Source organism: Ranitomeya imitator, chromosome 10, assembly GCF_032444005.1.
Source record: "Ranitomeya imitator isolate aRanImi1 chromosome 10, aRanImi1.pri, whole genome shotgun sequence".
Classification (NCBI taxonomy): domain Eukaryota; kingdom Metazoa; phylum Chordata; class Amphibia; order Anura; family Dendrobatidae; genus Ranitomeya; species Ranitomeya imitator.
In genome coordinates, this window is record NC_091291.1 from 145,234,585 (window position 1) to 145,257,855 (window position 23,271).

The window sequence follows — 23,271 nt, forward strand, 5'->3', positions numbered from 1 at the left end:
GCATCTCCGTGCGACATGCAGACTAGAATGTCCGAGTCTCATTACAGAAGAAACTCGCGCTCGCTGCCATTTTTCACACGCGGATTCGGTCAGTAAATAAAATGGTTCTTCTGCATGGCGCCATTGTGCTGGCACCTGCCTAGTGGGTTTATTTCACCGGAATTACGGTGGTGTGAACAAGCCCTTAGTGGAGACAGAATATTCTACTGTCCATATATGAATCCCTGGCGGTGACTCGGATGGTCGGGGGCAGCATCGCGCCAGGTACTGCGCACATTTCTGCTCAGAGAACTGCCCTCATGTGGAAAGGAATTGGATTTGGTCTGGATTTCCGAGTCTGTAGTTTTCTACAGCTCTCCATCTTTCTGCCTGACTAACTGTGTTCAAAACACATCGCTTGGAAAGTCTCAGGAATGATGTGTGTAACACGGCGTATAAAGAAGCCCGAGAGGATCACAGAGGAGCTGGCGGCTCGGTGCCGTCACTGCCAGGCCGTATGCGCTGGCGGAGGTGACGGCCGTGGACGGCTCCATGTTTGTATTGATGGCTATTGGAGCTGTCCTGATTTGTTGGCGTGACTGATGTTGTGACACCGTGGGCCGCACAGCCCTGTTTTGCTGATGAGCTGTGGCGCCCATCATGTGTCATACGATCAAATTCTCTCAGGCGCCATACAGGAGGCTTACACCCGGCATTATTGGGTCGCTCGTGTCAGAAAATCACAGACTGAAATGGATATTTTTGGGGTATTTGATTAAAAGAAAATAATAAATTTGCCTTGTGCGGCACGTGTCACCCTGGAATCATCCTTCAATCATGAGCCGCTCCCTCCTCGGCTTTCAAGGCTAAATTGAAAACGCTATTGAACAAATACTAAATTAGGAGGCAGCCATTAAATCCGGGTGACAGGCTGTCAAGGTGCACAATGCCAGAGTGCTTTCTCTTCCAATGTCTCATTTACATAGGTAGGCAGCAATGCTTGTAGTAAACGGGAGAAAGCAGAAAATGCATGTTACATCTGAGCTTCATTACGCTAAGAAGTCAACTCTGCAACAACGGAATTATCACACGCGGTTTTCCCAAAGAACCGCGAGGTTTCAGGGTCTGAACAATCCCGCACGATATCGTGTCTCCCGGAACATCAAGGTCAAACCTGCAAACTTTGTAGATGTCACCAAGTAATGGCAACAAAGACAGGCGGAGATGGCGGCGAATGACAGGACGGAGAGATGGAGGCTGACAGGACGGGGGGCGGCGAATGACAGGACAGAGAGATGGCGGCTGACAGGACGGGGGGCGGCGAATGACAGGACGGAGAGATGTCGGCTGACAGGGCGAGGGCGGCGAATGACAGGACGGAGAGATGGCGGCTGACAGGGTGGCGGCTGAAGGGGCGGCGAATGACAGGACTGAGAGATGGCGGCTGACAGGGTGGGGGCGGCGAATGACAGGACGGAGAGTTGGCGGCTGACAGGGCGAGGGCGGCGAATGACAGGACGGAGAGATGGCGGCTGACGGGGCGGCAAATGACAGGACGGAGAGATGACGGCTGACAGGGCGGGGGCGGCGAATGACAGGGCGGGGGGGGTCAGGTCGGCAGATCACAGGACGGAGTCCAGCCTATTTCCAGCAAACATGGTGACCAGTAAAGGGAGCACTTATTCAGATAGTTTAGGCCAGCAGCATAAGGATCATTGCTGTCGGCCGCACATCGGCAGGTTACACGGGGCCCTCGCAGGCACGCAGGGGCCCCTGTAATAGGACATTATATGGGCTCTTTGGAGGTGGTTGTGGCCCCTGACCTCTCGGGCCCGTGTGCCACCAATTCGCCTTCACACAACATTTAGATAAATTCTTAAACCCCATCTGCCTCCAGCATGAATCCAGTCCGCAGCTCGGGGCCCATCCGATACATTTTACATTGTGACCCTGAAAGTTACAGATTGGGAAACCTGATAAGAGAGAAGCAATCACTGAACAGTCCGATAATGAGGAGCTTCTGATAATCCGGCACCTGGCCGTGTTGGATTGTTGGAATTTCACGGTGGGACTTTTGAATCGTTTTTCCAGCAGAAGAAGTGATGCAGATGAAGGTTGTGCAGCCGGTCATCGCTCAGCTGCGGAGCAGCATCATGTCTTTTCCAGTTGACATTTCACACACACATTTCCTCTGCTTGCCAGAGGGGCTGTCAGTCTCGTTCGGGGTCCCCAGACTGCGGGGTAAAAGGCGCTGGAGATGTCCATATGCTCACTGATATTTCCAGAGCTCTAATTAACAGGAAAGGATTTAATCTTCCTCTGATCTGGAACATGTGGCCGATCCTGGAGTCAAATCCGTTTGTTTTTGTTTTTTCGCTCTCTCAGACCGCGGCCTCCATCCATCGTGGTCTTTACGTCTTTTTTTCCGGGAGTTTTTTTTATTTGAGTCTAATTCACTTTTTCATTTTATTTTTTACTTTTGTGCTTCTTTTGTCCTTGGTTTTACTTATAAAGTTTTTTTTTCTGCCTAATTCATAATTTGCAACTTTTCAAAATGTGGCAAAATGTATGAGCGCCCATACTCCAGTAAGATCAGACCGGGTAAAGGGCAAAGAAAGGATCAGATTGTTTTTTTAATTTTGCACAAAGTTCATCTACCTGCAGGCACCATTATAAGAGGCACGAAAAACATCAACGAATATCACAAGACAAAAAAAGGTTGCAGTTTTCAATATGTCAGGGGCTGCGGTTTCTAAAATGGTGTCAGTTTGGGGGGTTTTCCGATATATAGGACCCCTAAAGTCACTTCAAAATCTCTGGGATTTCTAGAAGCTCCAGAGTTATTACCTCAAAGGGACACTGGTCAGTTGTCAAATATTGGGCTCCGTCACTAAGGGGTTAATATCGCCGGACTGGTCCCAGTCACTCAGCATGGAGGGTCCTGCTGCACAAGTCGGGGAAGGAAGGAAGGCGTCTATAGACCTGGAGCCGTGTGGCCCTCAGTCTGGAGCCGTGTGGCCCTCAGTCAGGAGCCGTGTGGCCCTCAGTCTGGAGCCGGGTGGCCCTCAGTCTGGAGCCGTGTGGCCCTCAGTCTGGAGCCGTGTGGCCCTCAGTCAGGAGCAGTGTGGCCCTCAGTCTGGAGCCGTGTGGCCCTCAGTCTGGAGCCGTGTGGCCCTCAGTCAGGAGCCGTGTGGCCCTCAGTCAGGAGCCGTGTGGCCCTCAGTCAGGAGCAGTGTGGCCCTCAGTCAGGAGCCGGGTGGTCCTCAGTCAGGAGCCGTGTGGCCCTCAGGAGCCGTGTGGCCCTCAGGAGCCGTGTGGCCCTCAGTCAGGAGCCGTGTGGCCCTCAGTCAGGAGCCGTGTGGCCCTCAGTCAGGAGCCGTGTGGCCCTCAGTCAGGAGCCGTGTGGCCCTCAGTCAGGAGCCGTGTGGCCCTCAGTCAGGAGCCGTGTGGCCCTCAGTCAGGAGCCGTGTGGCCCTCAGTCAGGAGCCGTGTGGCCCTCAGTCAGGAGCCGTGTGGCCCTCAGTCAGGAGCCGTGTGGCCCTCAGTCAGGAGCAGTGTGGCCCTCAGTCAGGAGCCGGGTGGTCCTCAGGAGCCGTGTGGCCCTCAGGAGCCGTGTGGCCCTCAGGAGCCGTGTGGCCCTCAGTCTGGAGCCGTGTGGCCCTCAGTCTGGAGCCGTGTGGCCCTCAGTCAGGAGCCGTGTGGCCCTCAGTCAGGAGCCGTGTGGCCCTCAGGAGCCGTGTGGCTCTCAGTCAGGAGCCGGGTGGCCCTCAGTCAGGAGCCGTGTGGCCCTCAGTCCGGAGCCGTGTGGCCCTCAGTCAGGAGCCGTGTGGCTCTCAGTCAGGAGCCGTGTGGCCCTCAGTCAGGAGCCGTGTGGCTCTCAGTCAGGAGCCGTGTGGCTCTCAGTCAGGAGCCGTGTGGCCCTCAGTCAGGAGCCGTGTGGCCCTCAGTCAGGAGCCGTGTGGCTCTCAGTCAGGAGCCGTGTGGCCCTCAGTCAGGAGCCGTGTGGCCCTCAGTCAGGAGCCGTGTGGCCCTCAGTCAGGAGCCGTGTGGCCCTCAGTCAGGAGCCGTGTGGCCCTCAGTCAGGAGCCGTGTGGCCCTCAGTCAGGAGCCGTGTGGCTCTCAGTCAGGAGCCGTGTGGCTCTCAGTCAGGAGCCGTGTGGCCCTCAGTCAGGAGCCGTGTGGCCCTCAGTCAGGAGCCGTGTGGCTCTCAGTCAGGAGCCGTGTGGCCCTCAGTCAGGAGCCGTGTGGCCCTCAGTCAGGAGCCGTGTGGCCCTCAGTCAGGAGCCGTGTGGCCCTCAGTCAGGAGCCGTGTGGCTCTCAGTCAGGAGCCGTGTGGCCCTCAGTCAGGAGCCGGGTGGCCCTCAGTCAGGAGCCGGGTGGCCCTCAGTCAGGAGCCGTGTGGCTCTCAGTCAGGAGCCGTGTGGCTCTCAGTCAGGAGCCGTGTGGCCCTCAGTCAGGAGCCGTGTGGCTCTCAGTCAGGAGCCGTGTGGCTCTCAGTCAGGAGCCGTGTGGCTCTCAGTCAGGAGCCGTGTGGCTCTCAGTCAGGAGCCGTGTGGCCCTCAGTCAGGAGCCGTGTGGCCCTCAGTCAGGAGCCGTGTGGCTCTCAGTCAGGAGCCGTGTGGCCCTCAGTCAGGAGCCGTGTGGCCCTCAGTCAGGAGCCGTGTGGCCCTCAGTCAGGAGCCGTGTGGCTCTCAGTCAGGAGCCGTGTGGCCCTCAGTCAGGAGCCGTGTGGCCCTCAGTCAGGAGCCGTGTGGCCCTCAGTCAGGAGCCGTGTGGCCCTCAGTCAGGAGCCGGGTGGCTCTCAGTCAGGAGCCGTGTGGCCCTCAGTCAGGAGCCGTGTGGCTCTCAGTCAGGAGCCGGCGCCGCTACACATCAGATTCATCATGGCTGCCCGCCATCAGAGCTGGAGGCCTGCACGCCCTACCTGGACACACAAGGTGAGACCGCGGGGTCCTGCTGGGGTCTATGTATCTGTGTACGCGGAGCGGCGGCTCCTCGGGCTGAACCGCACCGCCTGTAGGATGATCTGCCCGGTCTCCGTGTTCTGCCGAGCCGTTGTTCTCACACTGAGCGGCGGCGGCGTGACCTGAGGCAGAGGTGACAAGATGGCGCCTCATGACGGGAATAATCAGGAGAGCGCAGCCCCGCGCAGAGGCGAGTGCAGAATGTTCTGGGGAGATCACAACCGGCAGTGTCTGAGCTGTGCGTTATGTGCTCTGCACAAAGAATCCCCGTATTACGGCCCCAGGTGATGGGTGAGTGGCAGCGCCGTCAGCCCATCTTGTCTCCTCACACAGCTGCCTCCTCGCCCGCCTGTCTCCTCACACTCAGATCTCCTCACACACCTTCCTCCTCATCCACCTGCCTCACCACACACCTGCCTCCTCACCTTCCTCTTCATACGCCTGCCTCCTCTCACACCTTCCTCCCCTGCCTGTCTCCTCACCTTCCTCCTCTCTCACCTGCCTCCTCTCACACCTTCCTCCTCTCTCACCTGCCTCCTCTCACACCTTCCTCCCCGCCTGTCTCCTCACCTTCCTCCTCTCCCGCCTGTCTTCTCACCTTCCTCCTCTCCCTCCTGTCTCCTCACCTTCCTCCTCTCCCACCTGCCTCCTCTCTCACCTTCCTCCTCTCCCTCCTGTCTCCTCACCTTCCTCCTCTCCCGCCTGCCTCCTCTCTCACCTTCCTCCTCTCCCTCCTGTCTCCTCACCTTCCTCCTCTCCCTCCTGTCTCCTCACTTACCTCCTCTCTCACCTTCCTCCTCTCCCTCCTGTCTCCTCACTTACCTCCTCTCTCACCTTCCTCCTCTCCCTCCTCTCTCACCTTCCTCCTCTCTCACCTTCCTCCTCTCCCTCCTGTCTCCTCACTTACTTCCTATCTCACCTTCCTCCTCTCCCTCCTGTCTCCTCACTTACCTCCTCTCTCACCTTCCTCCTCTCCCTCCTGTCTCCTCACTTACCTCCTCTCCCGCCTTCCTCCTCACCCACCTGCCTCCTCTTCATCCTCACACTGTTTGCTGCTGCCATCACTGGGAGGCAGCGGGAGCTGCTGACAATCACCTCATCCGCCACTGACAGCTCCCATCTTATAATACAGACCTGACAGTAATGACAGCTTTCTGCAGAGTGAGTGCTCTCCTACCCACGCCGAAAAGTGGAGATGAGACAATGAGCGTGTTGCGTGATTTAACCCCGTGTCCTCCGTGCAGCGGCCACACAGTACACATTCTCCGCTTCTATCGGGGAAGCATGTAGCCCCATGTTGCCTGTTCGGTAACCTGCCATTAATGCCCATACATGTATAGTAATAGGAAGCTCGTCTCTCTGCTCCATCAGAAACAGGCGAGACCAGAACACGGTCTGTAGAGAGGGACCATATTAGTGGGCATACATATACACCTGTGATGTCAAAGGGGGGGCCGCACAACCAGCACATGTATTCATTATACAGAGGGCAAAAAGTAAGAACGTTTGCTATTTTCCTGCAAATAATCACATAGTACAGCATCATCTGGTGTTCACACCATAGAGGAATATGCACATCTACCTAATGAGCCTAGTCAGGAGGACACACACGCTCAGTCACCACCATCTAATGAGCCGAGTGTAGGAGGACACACACGCTCAGTCCCCTCCACCTAATGAGCCAAGTCCTGGAGGACACACACGCTCAGTTTCTCTTCCCTTAAAGGGACTCTGTCACCTGAATTTGGCGGGCCCTGTGTCCGGTCCGATGGGCGGTGTTTTCTTTCATTCACCCCTTCCTTTCCTGTTGGTCGCAATATTGAATTTGAGTAGGTTTCCTCCGTAGTACATGTGTGCGCAAAGCAGTCTTGCCTTGCGCACGCGCAGTATGCTTTGCCCAACTGCGGGCAAAGCCGAAAAGCATTAGTGCACATGTGCCGCCGCACTATGTCCCGGAACACAGCAAAATACTTCCGGGACATAGTGTGCTGGCGCATGCGCACTAATGCTTTTCGGCTTTGCCCGCAGTTGGGCAAAGCATACTGCGCGTGCGCAAGGCAAGACTGCTTTGCGCACGCATGTACTACGGAGGAAACCTACTCAAATTCAAGAAAATATTGCGGCCATCGGGAAAGGAAAGGGTGAATGAAAGAAGAGAAAACATCGGACCGGACCAAGGCCTGCCAAATTCAGGTGACAGAGTCCCTTTAACCATGGTTTGAACAACTGAACAATTTTACTAGCCTGGGGTTTAGAGTGTTGTATAATATTTGGCACTTGTGGGGGTGTATATTTATGTATTCCTGTGGGATGTGGATAGGTGCGTGTGTGATGTACAGTTGTGTTTTTGTATGAATTGTATACAATGTATTTTTATGTCATTGTAGATGGCGTATGTATGTGTGGGGTTATTGTGACTGGTAATTGTGTACGGCTGTATGTTCAGTTGTGGCCAAAAGTATAATAATAATAATATCAAAGAATTTGTGATTGCAATCATTTTCAGGAAGAAAATGAGTTATCTGACAGAATTGCAGGGGTGTCAATACTTTTGGCCACAACTGTATGTGTTAGGGTGTATGTATGTACAGTGTTTGTGTGGTGGGTGTAAATGTATTTGTGACCGGGTGTAAATATGTATGTATTGGGGTATATATGTATGCAGAGTATGTGTATGTATTGTGGGTGTATGTATGTGTGGTGTTTGTGTGGGTGTCTTTGTGTGAGTTGTATGCATGTAATGGGATATATACTGTATGTATGATGTGTGTGTCGGGGGTACCTGTATGATGTGTGTGTGTGTTGGGGGTACCTGTATGATGTGTGTGTGTGTGTGTGTCGGGGGTAGCTGTATGATGTGTGTGTCAGGGGTACCTGTATGATGTGTGTGTCGGGGTACCTGTATGATGTGTATTTGTGTGTGTGTCGGAGTAACTGTATGATGTGTGTGTCGGGGTACCTGTATGATTTGTGTGTGTCGGGGGTACCTGTATGATGTGTGTTGGGGGTACCTGTATGATGTGTGTGTGTCGGGGGTACCTGTAAGATGTGTGTGTGTCGGGGGTACCTGTATGATGTGTGTGTGTGTCGGGGGTACCTGTATGATGTGTTTGTGTGTGTGTCAGGGGTACCTGTATAATGTGTGTGTCGGGGATACCTGTAAGATGTGTGTGTGTCGGGGGTACCTGTATGATGTGTGTGTGTCGGGGATACCTGTAAGATGTGTGTGTGTCGGGGGTACCTGTATGATGTGTGTGTGTGTGTCGGGGGTACCTGTATGATGTGTGTGTGTGTGTGTCGGGGGTACCTGTATGATGTGTGTGTGTGTGTCGGGGGTACCTGTATGATGTGTGTGTGTGTCGGGGGTACCTGTATGATGTGTGTGTGTCGGGGTACCTGTATGATGTGTGTGTGTCGGGGGTACCTGTATGATGTGTGTGTGTCTCGGATACCTGTAAGATGTGTGTGTCGGGGGTACCTGTATGATGTGTGTGTGTGTCGGGGGTACCTGTATGATGTGTGTGTGTCTCGGATACCTGTAAGATGTGTGTGTCGGGGGTACCTGTATGATGTGTGTGTGTGTGTCGGGGGTACCTGTATGATGTGTGTGTGTGTCGGGGGTACCTGTATGATGTGTGTGTGTCGGGGTACCTGTATGATGTGTGTGTGTCGGGGGTACCTGTATGATGTGTGTGTGTCTCGGATACCTGTAAGATGTGTGTGTCGGGGGTACCTGTATGATGTGTGTGTGTGTCGGGGGTACCTGTATGATGTGTGTGTGTCGGGGATACCTGTAAGATGTGTGTGTCGGGGGTATCTGTATGATATGTGTGTCGGGGATACCTGTAAGATGTGTGTGGGTCGGGGATACCTGTAAGATGTGTGTGTTGGGGGGTACCTGTAAGATGTGTGTGTCGGGGGTACCTTTAAGATGTGTGTGTGTGTCGGGGGTACCTGTATGATGTGTGTGTGTGTGTCGGGGGTACATGTTTGAGGGATTTTGCCGTCAGATCCTTATTTGCTCGGTTTTGGCTCCAGGATTCTGCTGCAGAACATGAATCACCTTCTTTGTGAATAGACATTTGGGATAATGATTATTATTTGCATTTCTGTACAGTAATGACACGTGTTCTGTATTTCGGCTGTTCAGACTTTATGTAATCTGTTTTTCTTAGCTGGCGGGGGGGATTAATTTGGTTTTGTGACAATTACCTGGTCCACCCAGGCTCTTCACACCCCATTCTCCAGCAGCAGAGCGTTCCGGCTTCCCACACTGGGTCATATTCTGCAATTTAGCACAGGCTACTGTGTCATTTTTTCGGATTATGGGCCTGAGACGGCAGCAGCCATAGATTATCATTTACTCGTATTGTGCGGGTCAGATAGTTTCAGGCTTCACAGGAGGATTGAGAGCGGCACCTGCAGATATTTTGTGTTCAGCCTTTCACAGTGCAGAACATGTGCAGGACCCAGCAGAGAGCTTTATACGAGGGGACGGAACACACAAGGCTTCTGTTATCCAAATGATCTCCAGAATATCCATTGTACGTCCGCAGAGCTGCAGAGATGAAAGTGATGTGATGAGATGCTACTCTCAAGGTTCACTCTCACACCGGGTCCTGGGATCCTTCCTACCTGTCCTGCATGTACAATGGAGATGTTTAGGGATGACCTTTACTGTGGCCTATAAAGGATCTGATGTAGGAAAAACAGAGCAACTGCAAAGCAGAGAAAGTTTATTTGAAAAGTGAAAAATTATGCAAATGTTGTATTTTAATTCTTCACCACTTTCACGTTCGCTACTTGTCTATGAATTAAAATATTGTCTAAATCCTCAAAAGAAGCTGCCCTGGTTGGCACCCTTTCTTTTCCTTCCCTTTCTTTTCCTTTTCTTCCCTTTCCTCTCTTTTATTTTGCTTTCCTTTCTTTCCCTTTCCTTCCCTTCCAGTCACTTTCCTTTCTTTTTCTTCTCCTTCCTTTCATTTCCTTTCCTCTCTTTCCCTTTCCTTCCCTTCACTTTCCTTTTCCTTTCTTTCCCGTTCCCTTTTCCTCTCTTCCCTTCCTTTCTCTTTCCCTTTTCTTTTTTCCCTTTCCTTTCTTTCCCATTCCCTTTTCCTCTCTTCCTTTCCTTTTCTTCCCTGTTCCTTTTTCCCCTTTCCTTTCTTTCCCTTTCCTTACCTTGCTCTGGCAGCAGCAGTAGTAGGAGAAGACTGACTGACAGCCGTCTGTGGTGGCTTTAGGACTGATTACAAGATGGATCTGTTTCATTAAGTGTCATTCTATTAACAAGTTATTTAAGGGTCGTCCTGTGTTGTTATCCCGCTGTAGCCGGAGACAGAGGGTCCACGGCAGGAAACCGCTGAGCCTCCACTCTTTACTTTCTGCTATTGATTTCTCGCATCCAGTACTACAGAGTAAGAAGCTGAGAAAGCTCAGAGGTTTCTCCAGAGGCTGTCAGGAGATTCTGGGAGTTGTAGTCCTGCTACAGGTTGGACATGAATGCTTCTCATAATGAGGCTTCTCCTGGAGGAATCATTTCTACTGATGAAGACTCTCGTTAGGACTCATGAGCCGCGTGTTTGTGAATATTAAATGACTGATTTAGTGGAGAAGAGTCTGATGTGTGGATTATGTGGTCATGGACGATCAGATTCTGGGACTACCGGGAAATGAAAGAAAATCCTTTATTAATAGGGAAATCATCCTGAAAACCTTTTTGACATCTGAAAACACGAAATGTCAAACAGGATGGAAGAATAAGACTAACCATAGAAGGAGTAATTGTCTCCATCACAACTTTATAAGGCTAACCACAGAAGGAGTAACTGTCTCCATCATAACTTTATAAGGCTAACCACAGAAGGAGTAACTGTCTCCATCATAACTTTATAAGGCTAACCACAGAAGGAGTAACTGTCTCCATCATAACTTTATAAGGCTAACCACAGAAGGAGTAACTGTCTCCATCATAACTTTATAAGGCTAACCACAGAAGGAGTAACTGTCTCCATCATAACTTTATAAGGCTAACCACAGAAGGAGTAACTGTCTCCATCACAAGTTTATAAGGCTAACCACAGAAGGAGTAACTGTCTCCATCATAACTTTATAAGGCTAACCACAGAAGGAGTAACTGTCTCCATCATAACTTTATAAGGCTAACCACAGAAGGAGTAACTGTCTCCATCACAAGTTTATAAGGCTAACCACAGAAGGAGTAACTGTCTCCATCACAAGTTTATAAGGCTAACCACAGAAGGAGTAACTGTCTCCATCATAACTTTATAAGGCTAACCACAGAAGGAGTAACTGCCTCCATCATAACTTTATAAGGCTAACCACAGAAGGAGTAACTGTCTCCATCATAACTTTATAAGGCTAACCACAGAAGGAGTAACTGTCTCCACCGCAACTTCATAAGGCTAACCACAGAAGGAGTAACTGTCTCCATCACAACTTTATAAGGCTAACCACAGAAGGAGTAACTGTCTCCATCATAACTTTATAAGGCTAACCACAGAAGGAGTAACTGTCTCCATCATAACTTTATAAGGCTAACCACAGAAGGAGTAACTGTCTCCATCATAACTTTATAAGGCTAACCACAGAAGGAGTAACTGTCTCCATCATAACTATATAAGGCTAACCACAGAAGGAGTAACTGTCTCCATCATAACTTTATAAGGCTAACCACAGAAGGAGTAACTGTCTCCATCATAACTTTATAAGGCTAATCACAGAAGGAGTAACTGTCTCCATCACAACTTCATAAGGCTAACCACAAAAGGAGTAACTGTCTCCATCATAACTTTATAAGGCTAACCACAGAAGGAGTAACTGTCTCCATCATAACTTTATAAGGCTAACCACAGAAGGAGTAACTGTCTCCATCACAAGTTTATAAGGCTAACCACAGAAGGAGTAACTGTCTCCATCATAACTTTATAAGGCTAACCACAGAAGGAGTAACTGTCTCCATCATAACTTTATAAGGCTAACCACAGAAGGAGTAACTGTCTCCATCACAAGTTTATAAGGCTAACCACAGAAGGAGTAACTGTCTCCATCACAAGTTTATAAGGCTAACCACAGAAGGAGTAACTGTCTCCATCATAACTTTATAAGGCTAACCACAGAAGGAGTAACTGTCTCCATCATAACTTTATAAGGGTAACCACAGAAGGAGTATCTGTCTCCATCATATCTTTATAAGGCTAACCACAGAAGGAGTAACTGTCTCCATCATAACTTTATAAGGCTAACCACAGAAGGAGTAGCTGTCTCCATCACAACTTCATAAGGCTAACCACAAAAGGAGTAACTGTCTCCATCACAACTTCATAAGGCTAACCACAAAAGGAGTAACTGTCTCCATCATAACTTTATAAGGCTAACCACAGAAGGAGTAACTGTCTCCATCATAACTTTATAAGGCTAACCACAGAAGGAGTAACTGTCTCCATCATAACTTTATAAGGCTAACCACAGAAGGAGTAACTGTCTCCATCATAACTTTATAAGGCTAACCACAGAAGGAGTAACTGTCTCCACCACAACTTTATATCGTACCGCACTCAAATGTTATCCGAGGGCAGTGTCACTTTTTCATGGACCCAATGACTTGATTGCAAATTTTGACCCTTGGTTCATAATCCAAGAACAAAATCGGACATGTGCAGAATAGAATATCATGGGTAGGAGAGCTAGCTGTGAAAATCATGGATAGGACTCACACGTGAACAGCATGTTTTGCGAAAATCGGCAGTGTGAATGAGGCTTGAGTGGCATTAGCCAGTGCCTGGGGCATATTTCTTGTGTTTTGCCCCTAGGCGCCCCTGGTAAGAGTGCCTCTTTATCCCACCATTTCCATTGCAGTGAGGGGCCTCGCTATCCCCTCGTCCCATATACCCTGCGCATTCTGCAGCTGCTCGATTCTCATCCTTTCCCGCATCCTCTTTGCTCCTGTGCAGACATGACGGCGAGCGCTGTTATTACACCTGACAGATCTATTTCCAGCAGGAGACTATTCCCTGGCATCGGAGGTATCGTCACAGACAGGGGACATCACTCCCTTGCTGTAATAAGCGGCTTGCCATAACTCGCTCCTGCCGTGATGCGATGGAGGAGACATGCTGGAGGCAGGTTATTATTTTCTAGCGCCCCGGCCCACTCCCACACTCCGCACTTACAAGCCACGATCCTCAGGTTACTTTTGACAAATTAAGCAAACGTTTCCTTGTCGCCTTTTGTAAATTGTAAATTGCCCTGTGATGGCGGCTGCGTCTCCGGTACAGTACACGGCGCTTTTATTCCTTATTGCTCTTGTTTAGCGGCTGTCGTGATTCTGTCATTCTGCTTTGTGCGACACGGAGATAATAGCAGCACAATATTACAGCGGTGCACACACTGGACAAAAGGGTTTTGTGATCCAGGATCCGCTGTCTCTGCGCTGAGAGCACGGAGCATTGACCTCACTGAGCCGGGCACTTTACTGGCAGTCATGTACAGCAGTGTTACAATGTTGCGGTGCTAAACAATCATCTGGATACAGAAGCCGCAGTCACACGTCTGATATTCTCCTACCTTCTCTTTATTATTTGCTCACGGATAGAACATGTCCCCACTAGAGATATGTCCATCTGTGGACCGATATGTGGACCCGACGCCACCACTCCAGTGAATGGGTGCATGAAGCAGAACTGGACAGCACACGGACACCATATAGAAAAAGGAGCAGCATCCGTTCCAGGTGAAAAATATCAAGACTTTATTCCAACACCATCATACAACGTTTCGGCCTGGAGTGGCCTTTGTCAAGTACAAAATACAGCACACCTGGCCACCTTAAATAGTGTGGAGCCAAAATCAGGCACCAATCACTGACAAGGGGCGGCCTTTATAAAACAACGATCTTATAAATGCATAAAACTCTCAATACACCATAAAACATATAAATCATATAAATGCCTACATAGTAATGACATCCAATCTATACAAAAGGTATACAATAATTACATAGACAACAGGGATCGTTCCAAACAGACGCTGTACTCCAGTCTTGTTTATGTTGTGCTCGCTGTCATGACGACAATCCACCAATAGGCACGTGTATCTTCCAAATCCCAGGTATTATCCAATCCCAAAGGATCTTCCTGCATTGTTGTACCCCTCAGCCAATCGCTATATACTTAACAGGCTGTAAACAGAACGCCATATCCGCCGACGCGAGGCAGCCGGACCCAGCGTGTAGGTGCGCAACAAGCACACGGTCACATGACCGCAGCCGCTGCCCTCCCAACAGCGCAGGCGCCGGCGGCATCAAGCCGGACAGAGCTCACACACACACAGCAGGGAAATCACCACGGCCGCGTCAGAGCCAGGGGGGGGCGGAGGCAGAACGCCCATACACCCCACCTGACCAGCACAGGACACAGTGAATTCCCGCATGCGCGACAAGAGCCGGAAATAACCACCTCCATGGTAACCAGCGTATATAAACCTCAACATCTCAGAATAGCGATTTGACACACAAGGGGACAAGGAAGAAAACGGTGAATAGCACCAGAATAATAATATACACAAAAGCACAAAACGTTCGAAAGAGCAGCTCCATGACTTCCAAATCTCCCTGGATGTCAAATCACCAGAATACTAAAAAGAAGAAAAAGGGGGAAAACAAAAATAACAATATTAAAAACAAATATACAGACTACGACGATACCTATAAGGAGAGAGATTAAACATTACATATCTGTAAATTATACTCAATATTCAACCCTCTCGGTTGTAGTGTGTCTAATACAGAAATCCATCTCAATTCTTTTTGTTTGAGTAATTGTACCCTATTCCCTCCCCTTCTCAGTATAGGGACTCCATCAATGACTCTGAATCGGAGTTGATTGACAGAATGACGACATTCCTCAAAATGTTTAGGGACTGGCAGGTCCAGCAATTTAGTTCTAATAGTGCTCTTGTGTTTGCTAACGCGGGCTCTAACCTCCATGGTGGTTTCTCCCACATACATAAGTCCACACGGACAGACCAACAGATAGATGACAAAACTGGAGGAACAAGTATAACGTTCTTTGATCAAAAATTTCTTCCCCGTCCGGGGATGATGAAAACTGTCCCCCTTTAGCATATTGCTACAGCACGCACAATTAAGGCAAGGAAAATTGCCCATCCTGGGAGGACACAAAGTCCGCTGAATGGCAACCCTCTTCGTGCCCACATCAGATTTTACCACTCTATCCTTCAAGTTACGTCCACGTCTATAAGACAAAACAGGCCGTGAACGAAAATCTTGAATCTGTGGTAACCCTCTATTCAACAAGCCCCAATGTCGATTCAAAATACTCGCGATTCTGATACTCGCCGGACAATAGGTAGAAACAAAAGGCACACGTTTCCCACTATCCCTGTTTCTATGGGATTGTAATGCCCCATCGTTAAGTGTAATCACCTGATTTTTAAGACACATAACTTTCTCCTTAGGGTAACCTCTATAGATGAACTTGTTACACATAGCATCCAACCTTGTATCACATATATCATTATCAGAGACAATGCGGCGTACCCGTAATAATTGGCTCCACGGGAGCGAATCAATCATCCTCCTGGGATGGTAACTACCATATTCCAAAAGACTGTTCCTATCGGTTACCTTAGTAAACAGATCCGTACACAATCTGTCCTCCTGCTTGTATACCATGGTATCCAGAAATTGTATCCTGTCCATGGAATGTGTGACAGTCAATTTCAGCTGTTCATGTATGTTATTTAATTCTGACAAAAAATCAAAAAGTTCAATTTGAGTGCCCTCCCACATACAAAAAATGTCATCGATGTAGCGCCACCAGGCCCGGACCCGGCACCAGTGACTAGAGGTGTACACAAATTGGTCCTCCAGCACCGCCATATAGATGTTTGCATAAGTGGGGGCCACATTGGACCCCATGGCGGTACCCCTTAACTGGAGAAAAAAATCATCCCCAAAAAGGAAAAAATTCCTCCTGAGGATGAACTCCAGCAAGGTGAGGACCAACTGTGCACACGCTGGCGCCAAGTCCGAGCCTGACAGCGCCACACCAACAGCATGTAACCCCTTATCGTGTTCGATTGACGTGTATAATGAGACTACATCAAAGGATACCAGAATGGTAGAGGTACCCACCCTGACATCCTTCAATTTCTCCAAAAAATCGTTTGTGTCTCTAAGATACAAACGGGAGGAAATAGCAAAACGACGCAAAATTTTGTCAAGGAAAATAGCCACTTTATGACACATAGAGCCCCTCCCCGACACGATGGGTCGTCCGGGGGGGTTATATAAATCTTTATGTATCTTAGGTAATGTGTATAGGACAGGGGTAATAGGTGCATCCACAAACAGAAATTCAGACAGCTTCTGATCGATGAGTCCACAAGATAAGGAGTCATCAATCAGGAGCTGCAAGTCCCTCTGAAACTGGCCGGTAGGATTACCAGTCAATTTCCTATATACGGCAGTATCAGCCAACTGTCCAAGAATTTCAGCTTCATATTTCACCGTGTCCATAATAACAACCGCACCGCCTTTATCGGCCGGTTTAATCGTAATTTCAACATTACCCGCTAATCTGTCAAGCGACTGTCTCTCAATTTGCGATAGATTATTAAATCCTGTATTCCGAAACCCATCCTTCAGCCGTTTCACATCCCTCTCTACCATCTCAATATAAGATTCGACAAAATGATTTTTCACAGGGGGTTGGAAAGAGCTTTTGTTATATAGGCCCGTTCCTCTCAAAGTGAACCCATCAGTGACTTCACTCCCATAGTCGTCAGCTAACTGTCCGAAAAAAATACAGCAAGTCGTAACCGTCTAAAAAAAGCATGTAAATCACACTCTATTTGGAACCAATCCGGAAAGTTTTTCGGACAGAAGGTAAGTCCCTTAGATAACACAGCATGATCAACTTCTGATAAATCTACAGATGATATATTTACCACTAGATTATTACAGTCTAATTCACTTTCCGCCGTTCGTCCATATTCCGGGTTCTCATCGGTGACTTGTGAAACCTCCTCCGCTCTCGAGTGGTGCCTCCACCTTTTGTGTTTTCGGCCACCTCTCCGGATCCTCCTTTTGTTGTCACACCGTCCGGTTTCTTGTTCCCTAAAAAACCAGAGGAAGAAGAAGCGGCTCCCATATTGGAGTCATCAGTGGAATCAGATTCTGCAGTGGTAAAACCGAAATTCTGGTTATCTTTATCATAGGGTCTTTTCCTCCTCCTTGCTTGTTGAAATCTAGGCCTCCTATTAGAGGATGATTGTACACCAGCATGCCAAGAAAACACTCGGCCAGATTTATAGTCCTCTATATCACGAAACCATTTTGTTCTTTTGGTTTTCTCAATGTCACTACGAAATTTCAACAGATTTGCATCCAATTGGATTTTATATGAGTCCAAATCCTGTGTAGTCATGAGACCAATCAATTGTTGCTCCAGACCAACTACAATAATCCTGATCTGCTCCATTTCTATACGTAGAAATTCAATGTTTAAGAGCATTAGATCAAAGGAAAACTTGTTGGTAATGGACTCAAATCTGCTACAAAACTGTACATTATCCGCCAACAAGGTTGGCCGCAAATGTGGGCGTAGCCCACGAGGTATCCTCCGTGCCTTATAGTATTCGGTAAGTGTGGTCACGTGTAACTCAAAAGAGACTAACCTTCTTTTCTCGCTCTCATATTTCTTACGGAGCATCTCGGCAGTAGGTTTGTTAAGAAAAGCATAGAAACAGGGATAGTGGGAAACGTGTGCCTTTTGTTTCTACCTATTGTCCGGCGAGTATCAGAATCGCGAGTATTTTGAATCGACATTGGGGCTTGTTGAATAGAGGGTTACCACAGATTCAAGATTTTCGTTCACGGCCTGTTTGTCTTATAGACGTGGACGTAACTTGAAGGATAGACTGGTAAAATCTGATGTGGGCACGAAGAGGGTTGCCATTCAGCGGACTTTGTGTCCTCCCAGGATGGGCAATTTTCCTTGCCTTAATTGTGCGTGCTGTAGCAATATGCTAAAGGGGGACAGTTTTCATCATCCCCGGACGGGGAAGAAATTTTTGATCAAAGAATGTTATACTTGTTCCTCCAGTTTTGTCATCTATCTGTTGGTCTGTCCGTGTGGACTTATGTATGTGGGAGAAACCACCATGGAGGTTAGAGCCCGCGTTAGCAAACACAAGAGCACTATTAGAACTAAATTGCTGGACCTGCCAGTCCCTAAACATTTTGAGGAATGTCGTCATTCTGTCAATCAACTCCGATTCAGAGTCATTGATGGAGTCCCTATACTGAGAAGGGGAGGGAATAGGGTACAATTACTCAAACAAAAAGAATTGAGATGGATTTCTGTATTAGACACACTACAACCGAGAGGGTTGAATATTGAATATAATTTACAGATATGTAATGTTTAATCTCTCTCCTTATAGGTATCGTCGTAGTCTGTATATTTGTTTTTAATATTGTTATTTTTGTTTTCCCCCTTTTTCTTCTTTTTAGCATTCTGGTGATTTGACATCCAGGGAGATTTGGAAGTCATGGAGCTGCTCTTTCGAACGTTTTGTGCTTTTGTGTATATTATTATTCTGGTGCTATTCACCGTTTTCTTCCTTGTCCCCTTGTGTGTCAAATCGCTATTCTGAGATGTTGAGGTTTATATACGCTGGTTACCATGGAGGTGGTTATTTCCGGCTCTTGTCGCGCATGCGGGAATTCACTGTGTCCTGTGCTGGTCAGGTGGGGTGTATGGGCGTTCTGCCTCCGCCCCCCCCCTGGCTCTGACGCGGCCGTGGTGATTTCCCTGCTGTGTGTGTGTGAGCTCTGTCCGGCTTGATGCCGCCGGCGCCTGCGCTGTTGGGAGGGCAGCGGCTGCGGTCATGTGACCGTGTGCTTGTTGCGCACCTACACGCTGGGTCCGGCTGCCTCGCGTCGGCGGATATGGCGTTCTGTTTACAGCCTGTTAAGTATATAGCGATTGGCTGGGGGGTACAACAATGCAGGAAGATCCTTTGGGATTGGATAATACCTGGGATTTGGAAGATACACGTGCCTATTGGTGGATTGTCGTCATGACAGCGAGCACAACATAAACAAGACTGGAGTACAGCGTCTGTTTGGAACGATCCCTGTTGTCTATGTAATTATTGTATACCTTTTGTATAGATTGGATGTCATTACTATGTAGGCATTTATATGATTTATATGTTTTATGGTGTATTGAGGGTTTTATGCATTTATAAGATCGTTGTTTTATAAAGGCCGCCCCTTGTCAGTGATTGGTGCCTGATTTTGGCTCCACACTATTTAAGGTGGCCAGGTGTGCTGTATTTTGTACTTGACAAAGGCCACTCCGGGCCGAAACGTTGTATGATGGTGTTGGAATAAAGTCTTGATATTTTTCACCTGGAACAGATGCTGCTCCTTTTTCTATATCGTGAATCTTGGTCCAGTGGATCCTTGGACGTTGGAGCGGGCATCCTGATTGATTGAGTGCTGCTGGTTGCTGTCTTTTCCTATAAGCACACTGACACCGTCCACCTGTGGACCCGACTCCACCACTCCAGTGAATGGGTGCATGAAGCAGAGCTGGACAACACACTGACACCGTCCGTCTGTGGACCTGACTCCACCACTCCAGTGAATGGGTGCATGAAGCAGAACTGGACAGCACACCGACACCGTCCGTCTGTGGACCTGACTCCACCACTCCAGTGAATGGGTGCATGAAGCAGAACTGGAAAGTCTGCGGCTCTCTAATTTTGATTTGGGTCCGTAAAAAAAAAAAAGAGGAAATCAAACATGTCTCAGTGCACTTTGCAGAAAAAAATGAACGTTTTAAAGCGCTCAGACTATAACGTATATGTCTGCAAAAAACGACCAAGAAGGAAAATATCGGCCAGGAGGATGCAGCCTCACAAACCGGCCACAAACCATGAGATCTGCGACAGGTGAGGGGCGAATGTGAATGACTGCAGGTGATAGAAAGGGCCGACAGGCGATGATAGAAAGGGCCGACAGGCGATGATAGAAAGGGCCGACAGGCGATGATAGACAGGGCCGACAGGCGATGATAGAAAGGGCCGACAGGCGATGATAGAAAGGGCCGACAGGCGATGATAGACAGGGCCGACAGGCGATGATAGAAAGGGCCGACAGGCGATGATAGAAAGGGCCGACAGGCGATGATAGAAAGGGCCGACAGGCGATGATAGAAAGGGCCGACAGGCGATGATAGACAGGGCCGACAGGCGATGATAGAAAGGGCCGACAGGCGATGATAGAAAGGGCCGACAGGCGATGATAGAAAGGGCCGACAGGCGATGATAGAAAGGGCCGACAGGCGATGATAGACAGGGCCGACAAGCGATGATAGAAAGGGCCGACAGGCGATGATAGAAAGGGCCGACAGGCGATGATAGATAGGGCCGACAGGCGATGATAGACAGGGCCGACAGGCGATGATAGAAAGGGCCGACAGGCGATGATAGACAGGGCCGACAGGCGATGATAGATAGGGCCGACAGGCGATGATAGAAAGGGCCGACAGGCGATGATAGACAGGGCCGACAGGCGATGATAGACAGGGCCGACAAGCGATGATAGAAAGGGCCGACAGGCGATGATAGAAAGGGCCGACAGGCGATGATAGAAAGGGCCGACAGGCGATGATAGAAAGGGCCGACAGGCGATGATAGATAGGGCCGACAGGCGATGATAGACAGGGCCGACAGGCGATGATAGATAGGGCCGACAGGCGATGATAGAAAGGGCCGACAGGCGATGATAGACAGGGCCGACAGGCGATGATAGATAGGGCCGACAGGCGATGATAGACAGGGCCGACAGGCGATGATAGAAAGGGCCGACAGGCGATGATAGAAAGGGCCGACAGGCGATGATAGACAGGGCCGACAGGCGATGATAGAAAGGGCCGACAGGCGATGATAGAAAGGGCCGACAGGCGATGATAGACAGACCCGTGCTGACGATATTCTCATCCGTCTATGCAAAAAAATTCCAGTTCTTACTTTACTAAAGATCATATGCAAAAAATTGTGATATGTCTCAATAAATATTTAGGGAAATGTGTGAAGACTGTCAATCTTACACCAAAATCCCACCGAGTAAGAGGCCCCCAGACTCAGTACGTGACACACACTTCTTAATAAATTTAGAGCGTTTTGGATTTTCTGTTCAGACGAAACTGAAATCTACAGCAGCCATAAGATTTATACATTTACGCAGTAAAGGTCATTTTTTTTTTTGCAAATGGTCAACCACGCCCCCTTTTAATAAGCTCCTCCCATTTTAAAATGCATGGCGGAGACGCAGTAAAGCAAAAAGTCGCAACAAATTTTGTAGATTTTTGAATCCACATTGTCTGGGATGGATTACAGCCATCAATTGCTTAAAACGCGTAGAAAAGGGTTTGTTTTAAAAAAGAAAAAAAAATGTAATTTTAGTGTTATCAAATAATAATAATAATAATAATAATAATCTTTATTTATATAGCGCCAACATATTCCGCAGCGCTTTACAGTTTAACAGTTTCAAACACAAAAGTCATAAGTAACAACGTTAACAATACAATAATTAAAGCAAAATAAGACGACCCTGCTCGTGAGAGCTTACAATCTACAATGAGGTGGGGGAGATACAAAGTACAGGTGTGTATTTACAATGATGTATTTACAATCATGGTCCAGCCATCTTCAGGGGTTGGGGAATAGATGGGGATAGTGAATGGGCTACACACAAACATAACATAACTTTGATTAGTGAACGTGATAGGCCGCTCTGAACAAATGTGTTTTGAGCGAGCGCCTAAAACTATGCAAATTATGGATAGTCCTAATATCTTGGGGTAGAGCATTCCAGAGGATTGGCGCAGCACGGGAGAAGTCTTGGAGTCGGGAGTGGGAGGTACGGATTAGTGCAGAGGTTAGCCGAAAGTCATTTGCAGAGCGCAGTGGTCTGTTAGGCTGATAGACAGAAATGAGGGAGGAGATGTAAGGGGGTGCCGCACTGTGGAGAGCTTTGTGGGTGAGAACAAGTACTTTGAATTGTATCCTGTAATGAATGGGCAGCCAGTGTAACGACTGGCGAAGAGCGGACGCGTCCGAGTAACGATTAGCCAGATGGACGACCCTGGCTGCTGCATTAAGGATGGACTGGAGAGGGGAAAGTCGAGTGAGGGGGAGGCCAATTAATAGAGCGTTACAGTAGTCCAGGCGGGAGTGGATCAGGGCGACCGTGAGGGTTTTAGCTGTCTCCATGGTGAGAAAAGGGCGGATTCTAGAGATGTTCTTTAGGTGTAAGCGGCACGAGCGGGCAAGAGATTGTATATGGGAGGTGAAGGAGAGATCGGAGTCAAACATAACACCCAGACAGCGCGCCTGCTGCCGGGGTGTTATTATGGTGCCACCCACGGAGAGGGAAATGTCAGATTTAGGGAGGTTAGTAGATGGTGGGAGCAGAAGAAGTTCAGTTTTGGAGAGGTTGAGTTTCAGATAGAGAGCGGACATGATGTTGGAGACTGCGGACAGACAGTCAGTGGCATTCTGTAGTACAGCGGGGGTAAGGTCAGGGGATGACGTATATAGTTGTGTGTCGTCGGCATAAAGATGGTACTGAAAGCCAAATCTGCTGATGGTCTGTCCAATTGGGGCCGTGTAGAGAGAGAACAGAAGGGGGCCAAGGACTGAGCCCTGAGGTACCCCAACAGTGAGAGGAAGAGGAGATGAAGTGGAGCCAGAGAACAGAACACTGAAGGAGCGGTCGGAAAGATAGGAGGAGAACCAGGAGAGAGCAGTGTCCTTAATGCCTAGTGACTGGAGCCTAGAGAGCAGGAGAGGGTGGTCAACAGTGTCAAAAGCTGCAGAAAGGTCGAGAAGAATGAGCAGAGAGTGGTCACCATTACGTTTTGCTGTCAGAAGGTCATTGGTCACTTTGATGAGTGCAGTTTCTGTCGAATGTAGGGGGCGGAAACCGGACTGTGAAGGGTCTAGGAGGGAGTGAGTGGAGAGGTAACGGGTAAGGCGGGAGTATATCAGGCGCTCCAAGAGTTTAGAGATGAAGGGGAGATTGGAGACCGGTCTGTAGTTGTTTGTGCAGGATGGGTCGAGGGTGGGTTTCTTTAGTAATGGAGTAATGATAGAGTGTTTGAAGGAGGAGGGGAAAATGCCAGAGGAGAGGGAGAGATTAAAGATTGTAGTTAGGTGACTTGTGACAACTGGAGAGAGAGACTGGAGGAGATGTGAGGGAATGGGGTCG

The 23,271-nt window shown here is 48.9% G+C and overlaps 1 protein-coding gene across 4 annotated transcripts in view; it reads right to left on the bottom strand.

Moving 5' to 3' along the window:
• Nucleotides 1–23,271, bottom strand: part of KIRREL3 (kirre like nephrin family adhesion molecule 3) — an 800,965-nt gene that overhangs the window by 504,700 nt on the left and 272,994 nt on the right. The window contains exon 1 of one of the 4 annotated variants that reach the window (XM_069742732.1): nt 4,904–5,156. The exons of 2 other annotated variants lie outside the window; for them this stretch is intronic. In XM_069742732.1, the coding sequence (XP_069598833.1) occupies nt 4,904–5,096 (193 nt within the window). In that variant the 5' untranslated portion in view covers nt 5,097–5,156. Of the gene's footprint in view, nt 1–4,903; nt 5,157–23,271 lie in introns of those variants that run through there. One more of the 4 variants, XM_069742733.1, reaches the window with a different exon arrangement.